The sequence below is a fragment of the Littorina saxatilis genome, linkage group LG1, assembly GCF_037325665.1.
Source record: "Littorina saxatilis isolate snail1 linkage group LG1, US_GU_Lsax_2.0, whole genome shotgun sequence".
NCBI classification, from domain to species: Eukaryota; Metazoa; Mollusca; class Gastropoda; order Littorinimorpha; family Littorinidae; genus Littorina; species Littorina saxatilis.
Window position 1 is genome coordinate 40,909,040 of NC_090245.1, and position 10,909 is coordinate 40,919,948.

General features: G+C 41.1%; 1 protein-coding gene across 1 annotated transcript in view; it reads right to left on the reverse strand.

The window, feature by feature from the left end:
* Positions 1 to 730: 730 nt before the first annotated feature.
* LOC138969346 (coactosin-like protein) overlaps positions 731 to 10,909 on the reverse strand; it is a gene marked incomplete in the record, with an annotated part of 27,370 nt that continues 17,191 nt past the window's right edge. The window contains 2 exon segments of the mRNA XM_070342124.1: positions 731 to 4,039; positions 9,239 to 9,396. Coding sequence (XP_070198225.1) covers positions 3,926 to 4,039; positions 9,239 to 9,396 — 272 coding nt within the window.

Here is a 10,909-nt window from a genome sequence, read left to right on the forward strand (position 1 = left end):
AAACATATTTTACTCTTTTCGATTTTTCTTTTCGCAGAGACAGCGAGAGATTCACAATCACTTTCAGCTGTAGAAAAAACGTGAAGCGATTACGTCCCTTTGTTTAAAAACGTGACGTTATGATACATTTAACGCGGTTGTGACGACATTTTTCTAAAAAATACACCGGAAGTTTGTTGTCCCCCAAACAATGGGGAAAGCTGAGACTAATAATGGCGGCCACCATGCGCTTAGTCCCAAACCCAACTGCAAGTCCTAAATAAGCGTTTGAAATAATATGAATTTTACGAAATTATTATTATGAATCATATAATTTGGAAATTTTCGTGAATTAGAAGTTGAAATTTCGGGAAATGATGTGCGCGATTTGTGTGTGTGTGTGTGTGTGTGAGAGAGAGAACGAAAGAGAGAGAGAGAGAGAGAGTGTGTGTGTGTGTGTGTGTGTGCGCGCGCGTGTGTATACATGAAGCCTCTCATTATTTGGGCGAAGTCTGTTTCACGAACCTGGTTGCACAATTGAAGGACTTGGCGAGGTCTACTTCGGACGCAAGTGAGGACAGTCTTGGGTGTCTGTTTGCATATGTTGGTTTGTAGTTTTAGTTATGCCAGGACACACACACACACACACACACACACACACACACACACACACACACACACACGTCTATAGATTCTCAGCAAGCCTCACAAACACAGCACAAAATAAAACGGGAGACAAAGAATCCAAAAATACATTATGACAAAATATTTTATTTCATTCGCAAATTCGTACGCATAACTCGTGTACAAACAATATGCTTTGAGCATTTTCTCTCACAAACAAATCGAATGGTGATGAATACATCAAAAAGAAGAAAGATTATCAATAGCACATCACCCCTTTAGTCGCCCAAACAGTAAGGAACTGAACACAATTCGATCTGCTTTTCAAAATTAGCAAAAAGCATACAGTACTGTAGTTTACAAACAAACTAATTCAAACACAAGTTTTTAAACTGATGTTTTAATAGGCCAGTGTTTGTGTTGACCATCTGTTGAAGCAATTGCAAAGATCCTCTCCTCAACCAAAAATTAAAATAGTGAATCATGTAAGGTAAAAAAGAAAAGAAAAGAAAGAAGCTTTTAAAGCATGCTGGCAAGTTTGTCCGTCCGTCATGAACTAACAGCAAGAAATCTTTTTATTAAATGTGCCCAAAGTAAACAGTTTATAATAACTTCCAAAATTCAAATTGCTCACATATTCGTTTACAATGAACAGTGAAAGATGTATGATGCTCAACGTGATGTAACTATGGATCACAGGAAATAGATTCAGAGGATCAATTTACACTTTGACTTTTAGGTATTTTTTCGTGTGCTTTCTTTCTGTTTTACTTTGCGAGGTTTCATCGGAAAGAAAAACAAGTCGCGTAAGGCGAAAATACAATATTTAGTCAAGTAGCTGTCGAACTCACAGAATGAAACTGAACGCAATGCCATTTTTCAGCAAGACCGTATACTCGTAGCATCGTCAGTCCACCGCTCATGGCAAAGGCAGTGAAATTGACAAGAAGAGCGTAGTAGTTGCGCTAAGAAGGATATCACGCGTTTCTGTACCTCTCTTTGTTTTAACTTTCTGAGCGTGTTTTTAATCCAAACATATCATATCTATATGTTTTTGGAATCAGGAACCGACAAGGAATAAGATGAAAGTGTTTTTAAATTGATTTCGACAATTTAATTTTGATAATAATTTTTATATATTTAATTTTCAGAGCTTGTTTTTAATCCGAATATAACATATTTATATGTTTTTGGAATCAGCAAATGATGGAGAATAAGATAAACGTAAATTTGGATCGTTTTATAAATTTATTTATTTTTTACAATTTTCAGATTTTTAATGACCAAAGTCATTAATTAATTTTTAAGCCACCACGCTGAAATGCAATACCGAAGTCCGGGCTTCGTCGAACATTACTTGACCAAAATTTCAACCAAATTGGTTGAAAAATGAGGGCGTGACAGTGCCGCCTCAACTTTCACGAAAAGCCGGATATGACGTCATCAAAGACATTTATCAAAAAAATGAAAAAAACGTTCGGGGATTTCATACCCAGGAACTCTCATGTCACATTTCATAAAGATCGGTCTAGTAGTTTAGTCTGAATCGCTCTACACACACACACACACACACACACGCACAGACACACATACACCACGACCCTCGTTTCGATTCCCCCTCGATGTTAAAATATTTAGTCAAAACTTGACTAAATATAAACAGCAATTGGCAGCGGTCAGGGGCAACTATTTCCTACCGACATAACAGTCTTTAAGCTCACACGAGTTGTTCCCCTTGCACTGTTCACTCCCAATAAGCATTTTGCTTTCTTCAATTTGACCTTTTTTGGATCACACAAGGCACAGGCAGCAACAATCAAAAGCATATTTTCTACGGGTTTAGCAATACTTTGAATATAGAAAGTGTTTCAACTTCCCATTTAGTAGAATATATGGAACTTTTTTTCAGATGAGGTGGAAAATTCAAGAAATACATTAACACATTAAAAAATAAAACAACATGGAACACAAATCTTACACTGCAAGATAATGCACATCTCTTCAAACATGACTGACCAATACTTAACGGCAAGGTTTCAATATATGTGGTATCTGTGAATACAATAACACATATGCTTAACAATTGTACAGAACAGTTTATTAGATCTATAACATGTCAACTTAATAATGCGTTTTTTGCAATAAGAACTAAGAATTGTTTCAAAGTTCACAAATATCTTACATTATTTTGACTTCAATGCATTTTCTTGAACAAAATCCCAATGGGCAGAAGTTTTGTATCAGGTCTCATCAAATAACAAAATTGGTGTTTCACTAATTGCACTACATAAATACTAAAACAAAGACAAAGACTAAAAATACATCTTGTTTTAATTGCTACTATCTGCAACCATATTCAATCACAAAACGTTTAAAAAAACTAAAATACCGCATTCATATTCCCTCTTACTCAGTAAAAGTGTTATTTTTTTTCTAACTCTTAGTAGCCTTGTCTACAATGCTGCTGATTATACTTTCAAACTTTTTTGTAACCAACAAACAAAATAGTAATCAAAGGTTTGATTATCAAATTTGTTTATGAACACTATAACGACTGAATTCTAAATGGACACTGTGACCAATGTTGTAGCACGCTGGATTTTCTTGTGCTATAAGCAACAGATATTTTCTAGATTCAAGTTTTTTGACAGAGACATTTAAACAGATGAATTTGAAAAGAATGCATTTATTGCACTTTATTGCAATTTATGTGAGAAAAAAAATCCTTTCATTGCTTGCAGACAAAATGAACTTCTTCCCAATCACTGAGTCTTAAACACTGTCATTCATTTTCTTTCAAACATCTGAACTTTGTAAATAGACATCTTGCTTAAAAAAAACCCGACCAAACTAAAACTGCATAGAATCACATTTTAGTGTGCGTTGTTAAGTGTCATGTCATATACCGGTAATATTCAAGTTGAGTGTCCCAAATTAAAGGAAAATGTTCCAAGGTACCAAACTTTGCAGTCATACAGTAACCCTGTGTGGTATCTGAACCAAAACTGTGGCACAATTTTGACTTTGGAATTCAATTAATTTAAAAATGTTAATTCAAAAATCCATCAATTCCAAATTATGAAATCTCTGTTCAAGGGACATCACTGTATAGCAGACTGTTCACGGAGAGAGTTAAGATTGGGACACTAAACTTGAATTTTACCAATAAAGGCGCTATAACAACAATGTACATCAATATTATTTTTGGTGTTGAAATCGTCAGAAGCAGGATTCAACTTTTTTTCGCATCATGTGTCTAATGAAGTGAGAAAGTAAGGGCGGGACATGCGCACTACACAGGAAGTGGGGGCTGTTCCAAGAGCTAGTCGCGCACCCCTGTACCATAGTTGGCGCCTCCTACTTTCGCCAGAGTGTCCTTGATAACATCTAATGTGACCTCTTCGTGGTCATTGGCCATGATTTCCACAGCAAAGCTCTGAAAACGAAAATACATGCATGTTGATTATGGTAAAGTCAGAGTATTAATGTGTTTGTATTATGGGCGAGGGGGCGGGGGAGCAGTGTGCCGGTGTGTGTGTGTGTGTGTGTACGACCTTTGCAGTATCTCTTCGTCTCTGTCTGTCTGTCTATCTGTAAGCACGGTCTGCTCATCTCTCTCTCTGTCACAGACACACACACACACACACACACACACACACACATAACACACACTGACACACACATTTAGAGTAATTGGCAAGAACTAACTGCAACAAATTTAGACCAATACTGCAGGGGTGCAATCCTTAATTAAAACACAGAAAGAGACCCCTTCTCTCTCTCTCTCTCTCTCTCTCTCTCTCTCTCTCTCTCTCTCTCACACACACACACACATTCTCTCTCTCAAACCTCCTCTAGTTTCTACCTCCCTCCCTTTCTCTGTTACCCCCTCTTTCCCTCTCTTCCTCTCTCTCCCTCGCTCTCAGCTGTTGAAGGGGGGACAAGTCCAAATTGCCCAAGGAGTATTTGCGAAGACGGACTTGTCCGAGCGTTTGGGTGTGTCTGTTCAAATAGAGCACGGGTCCAAAACATTGCCATTGTGCGGTGTTCTTTTTGTCGGAGGCTTATTTGTGCGTGCCACTGTCAGCCGCCACTTTCCCAGGCTCATTTTCCCAAGTTGACCTATTGCTGCTTTCGGGATAGCAAAAGGACGCGAGGCTGTTATAGTTGTGTATATGCGATTTAATTTGTAGTCCGCTAGAGGAGATTAGAGTGCAGCTGAGAGTAGAGTCGTTGTGGGGACAATAGGACCACATGCGTGCAAGCAACTTGAGGCACGCACAGGCAGACACACACACACACCACACACACACACACACACACATTCTCTTTCTTTCTTTCTCTCTTTCTTTCTCTCTTTCTTTCTCTCTTTCTTTCTCTATTCCTTTCTCTCTCTCTCTCTCTCTCTCTCTCTCTCTCTCTCTCTCTCTCTCTCTCTCTCTCTCTCTCTCTCTCTCTCTCTTTCGTTCTCACACACACACACACACACACACACACACACACACACAAATCGCGGCCGGACAGACAATATGAATCACGAGTGCCGAGAGACAAAGAGATAGACAAACCTACTTATAATGAACAGGTATGTTATAAGCAGCAAGTTCTTTTACTACACTCTGACACGATGTGAGTCATGGTAAAAGTTCACAACCGAATGTTCAAAGCAATTTAAGAAAAGAATACATTGCGATTTGCTGTGACTGGCCTTTAAAAATTGAATGATTACAATTAAGGAAGCCAACCTTTCCTTGAACTTGTCACAGTCTGACAAGCTATAGAAAAATGTCACCATTCCTTAGTATAGCTGTTTCAAAACCTTTCAATGAAACCCAGCACTAACTTCGGCTGAATCACTTGAACAACGAGGCAAAGCAACTCTAGTCCCATAGGAAGGTACCACTTCCTTTGGATAACAATTCTGAATGGAAACCGTCTCTCTCTCTCAGTCTCTCTCTCTCTCTCTCTCTGTCTCTCTCTCTGTCTCTCTCTCTCTCAGTCTCTCTCTCTCTCAGTCTCTCTCTCTGTCTCTCCCTCTCTCTCTTTCTCTCTCTCTTTCTCTCTCTGTCTCTCTCTCTCTCTCTCTCTCTTAGTCTCTCTCTCTCTCTGTCTCTCTCTCTGTCTCTCTCTCAGTCTCTCTCTCTCTCTCAGTCTCTCTCTCTGTCTCTCTCAGTCTCTCTCTCTCTCTCAGTCTCTCTCTCTCTCACTGAGTCTCTCTCTCTCTCTCTCTCACAGTCTCTCTCTCTCTCTCTCGTCAGTCTCTCTCTCTCAGTCTCTCTCTCTCTCTCTCTCTCTCTCTCTCTCTCTCTCTCTCTCTCTCTCTCTCTCTCAGTCTCCCTCAGTCTCCCTCAGTCTCTCTCTCTCTCACTATCACTCTCATTTGTTGTGAATGGCTCCCAGCAAATGACAACGAATTTCGAGAACGAGGTTTGTTTGTCGAAGAGTGTCCATTATATGAATACATGTCCGGGCTAGGTATTAAGGATAAGCGGAAAGAAGTAGAAAAAAATAAAAAATAAAAAGACCCATGAAGAAGGATGCTCCCCGCCCAACAACAACAAAAAACAAGTCGCGTAAGGCGAAAATACAATATTTAGTCAAGTAGCTGCCATTTTTCAGCAAGACCGTATACTCGTAGCATCGTCAGTCCACCGCTCATAGCAAAGGCAGTGAAATTGACAAGAAGAGCGGGGTAGTAGTTGCGCTAAGAAGGATAGCACGCTTTTCTGTACCTCTCTTTGTTTTAACTTTCTGAGCGTGTTTTTAATCCAAACATATCATATCTATATGTTTTTGGAATCAGGAACCGACAAGGAATAAGATGAAAGTGTTTTTAAATTGATTTGGACAATTTAATTTTGATAATAATTTTTATATATTTAATTTTCAGAGCTTGTTTGATGGAGAATAAGATAAACGTAAATTTGGATCGTTTTATACATTTTTATTTTTTTTTACAATTTTCAGATTTTTAATGACCAAAGTCATTAATTAATTTTTAAGCCACCAAGCTGAAATGCAATACCGAACCCCGGGCTTCGTCGAAGATTACTTGACCAAAATTTCAACCAATTTGGTTGAAAAATGAGGGCGTGACAGTGCCGCCTCAACTTTCACGAAAAGCCGGATATGACGTCATCAAAGACATTTATCAAAAAAATGAAAAAAACGTTCGGGGATTTCATACCCAGGAACTCTCATGTCAAATTTCATAAAGATCGGTCCAGTAGTTTAGTCTGAATCGCTCTACACACACACACACACACACACACACGCACGCACACACGCACATACACCACGACCCTCGTTTCGATTCCCCCTCGATGTTAAAATATTTAGTCAAAACTTGACTAAATATAAAAAGAAAAAGAAAAAAAGAAACAAAAAAAAAAGAAGGGTTGCAGCAGCCTGCATGCAACTGAGGTCAAAGAAAAAAAGAAAAAAAAAGAGAACGAGGTTTGTGTCAGTAACTTCGTAGCATCAACACTAGAAAATTCCTCGTGAGGCCGTTACGGTCACCGCTAGGCTGTGCATGTATCGGTATTGTATATCATTAAAGGGCCTCATATCTATTCGGGTTGTTGCTTAGACTAAATAAAAGCATGTTCCCCAATTAGGCACATACCATACATCTACCGTCTATTTTGTGTACAGAACAGGATTTTGTGTGTGCTAAATTTAGTCCGCAGATTGACAGATGTTTCAGATATAACACAAGTCAGAAAAACAAAGTTCCACTCTGCACAAAGGATACCCAGGCAGTATATCTATATATATATATCTATATATATATATACGACTAGTGTCTGTCTGTCTGTCTGTCTGTTCGCGATGCACGGCCAAAGTTCTCGGTGGATCTTTTTCAAATTTGGACACCGTATTCAGCTACACCCCGGACACAACCTCATCGATGAACCGATTTTTTTTGTTTTTTGTTGTTGTCGGGATCCACTACCAGTAACTCTTCCTTACCTTCTCCAGTGTTTTCAGCCGCGATTATCTCCCTTCCTCTGTGTGGCGTCAATCCATATTCCCGTTACTACGTTACTATTTTTAGAAGGTCACTGCACGTTACTATTCTTAGAAGGTCTCCAGTGTTTTGCGCGTTTATCTCCTTTCCTTCGTGCGCCGGCGTACACCCGGCTCGCAGCCTGGTATTCGGCTCTACTTCTTCCCGGCGAAGCCGGTACCCGGCGAAGCGGGTAATCATCTAGTATATATATATAGATACGACTAGTGTCTGTCTGTCTGTCTGTCTTTCTGTCTGTCTGTTCGCGATGCACGGCCAAAGTTCTCGGTGGATCTTTTTCAAATTTGGACACCGTATTCAGCTACACCCCGGACACAACCTCATCGATGAGATATTTCAACACGTGCTCTCAGCGCGCAGCGCTGTGCGCGCTGAACCGATTTTTGTTTTTTGTTTTTGTTTTTGTTGTCGGGATCCACTACCAGTAACTCTTCCTTACCTTCTCCAGTGTTTTTAGCCGCGATTATCTCCCTTCTTCCGTGTGGCGTCAATCCATATTCCCGTTACTACGTTACTATTTTTAGAAGGTCCCTGCACGTTACTATTTTTAGGTCTCCAGTGTTTTGCGCGTTTATCTCCTTTCCTTCGTGCGCCGGCGAAGCCTGGTATTCGACTCTACTTCTTCCCGGCGAAGCCGGTACCCGGCGAAGCGGGTAATCATCTAGTATATATATATATACGACTAGTGTCTGTCTGTCTGTCTGTCTGTTCGCGATGCACGGCCAAAGGTCTCGGTGGATCTTTTTCAAATTTGGACACCGTATTCAGCTACACCCCGGACATAACCTCATCGATGAGATATTTCAACACGTGCTCTCAGCGCGCAGTGCTGTGCGCGCTGAACCGATTTTTTTGTTTTGTTTGTTGTTGTCGGGATCCACTACCAGTAACTCTTCCTTACCTTCTCCAGTGTTTTCAGCCGCGATTATCTCCCTTCCTCCGTGTGGCGTCAATCCATATTCCCGTTACTACATTACTATTTTTAGAAGGTCACTGCACGTTACTATTTTTAGAAGGTCTCCAGTGTTTTGCGCGTTTATCTCCTTTCCTTCGTGCGCCGGCAAAGCCGGCGTACACCCGGCAAAGCCGGGTCCCAGGCGCAGCCTGGTATTCGGCTCTACTTCTTCCCGGCGAAGCGGGTAATCATCTAGTTTTGTATATGTGCCCTCCAATTGGAAGGATGCTCTTATTCTGTGTACAAGCCTGCTAGGATCTTTGGTAATATGATAAGTTGACCTACGGCTTTACACCGAGATAGCAAAAACCCTCTATGACGTCATATATATACTCACCCAAATGACGTTTTTGACTAGATTTTTGACCTTTACTGTACATTGAGGTGAGCTTATACTAATTAACGGGACCGAACACTTTCGAACAAAGCACTCTATGACGTCATAAATGTATACCCACCCTGATTACGTTTTTGACTAGACTTTTGTGCATTAACGGGACATTTAGTTATACCAATTTTACTGAACCGAAGATTTGAGAACAAAGCACTCTATGACGTCATATATGCTCAAACCTAATGACGTTTTGACAATAGTCAATTGGCTTAGGTCGAACACTTGGCAGCAAAGCACGCTATGCCGTCATACTTACCTTAATGACGTTTTTGACTAGAGTTTTGTCGGTGCTCATCTTGGCGCGCTTGATGCCGCCCACATTGGTGCCTGACCACGTGATGAGCACGAACTTGGCTCGTTTGCTCAACTCGTCTCCCATGATTATCCGCACGAAGGCGAACGCTCTGTCGTCCTCTGAAACAATGAGAAAAGATTATCCTTTAACGAAAAAAAGACACCGAATAAAAAAACCAAGAAGTCTATTTTATCTTCCAAAGTAAATTATCTAACGTCTAAAGAGCAGCTAGCACACTCCGAGAAGACGTCATAATACAAATAATGGCGTCACGTAAACATTCTGTCACTTCTGCTGAATGTCTTCCAGGTAATTGACAAAGAATTTCGAGACCAAGTTTTGTCTCGGTGACGACGTCATATCAGCAGCAGAAAATTACTGGCAAGGTCAACGCAAGGCTAGTGTATGTATCGGTATCGTAGGTCATTAACCATGCATAATGATGCCCGGGTGAACCATCATGTCATTGTCAACCAACACAGTCCATGCTCTTACAAAGACCCAGCCAGCACGCATATATATATACTAGAATGAATACCCGCTTCGCCGGGTAGCCGGCTTCGCCGGGAAGAAGTACTTAGAGCCGTACGACGGCTTCGCCGGGTCCGAACAATGGACCCGCCAAGCTTAGGTCCCTCCCAGATTCGTGGAATGGGAACAGCACGAAAATGATTTAGTGGCCATAATGCCATTCCTGACCATATCGAGTCCCATCCTTGTCGACGAATGTAACCGTGTTAATCACCTTTGGAGGCGAACTCCACTCAAACAGGACTGAGCAAGTTATGGCTTCTCAAAGGAAGGCCAGTACATAAAATTACACAAAAGCCGCCAGACCACATCACAAACAGAACTGAACAATGCACAGGTGTTGCTTACATAGAGACACACACACTCGCACACACACACACAAAAACACAGAGAAGCCGTATCTATAGAGAGATAGATGACAGTGTATTTTTCGCGTGGCTATAAATTGATTCGACCTTTGCACTTTTACAGTGAGGATAATTTACGGGTCCAATTTACGTTCTGTACACTGCGTTGACCTTCTAAAAATAGTACCAGTAACAGAACGCCCGGGAATATCCGAAGACGCTCAGCGCAGTGGACAGCGCAGTGTAGTAACTTACAACTGAACGGGAAAGCCAGACGAAGGAAGGGAGATAAACGCCAAACACTGGAGAAGATAAGGAAGAGTTACTTATAATGGTGAAATGAACACAAAAACGAAAATGAGTTCAGCGCTGCGCGCTGAGAGCACGTGTTGAAATATCTCATCGATGATATTGTGTCCGGGGTGTAGCTGAATACGGTGTCCAAATTTGAAAAAGATCCACCGAGAACTTTGGCGTTGTGATGTGGTGTAGCGGCTATGGTGTGTCGGTATGGGGGCCCGGGTAGCTGAGGTGGAACCAAAATGAGCTGAGGTGGAACCAAAATCGGTTCAGCGCTGCGCGCTGAGAGCACGTGTTGAAATATCGACCAGGTTGTGTCCTGTACCGGGTCAACCTGAATATGCCCACCAAATTTGAAGCAGATCCATCGAGAACTTTGGCCGTGCATCGCGCACAGACAGATACACACACACACAGACACACAGACACACAGACACTAGTCGTATATATATAT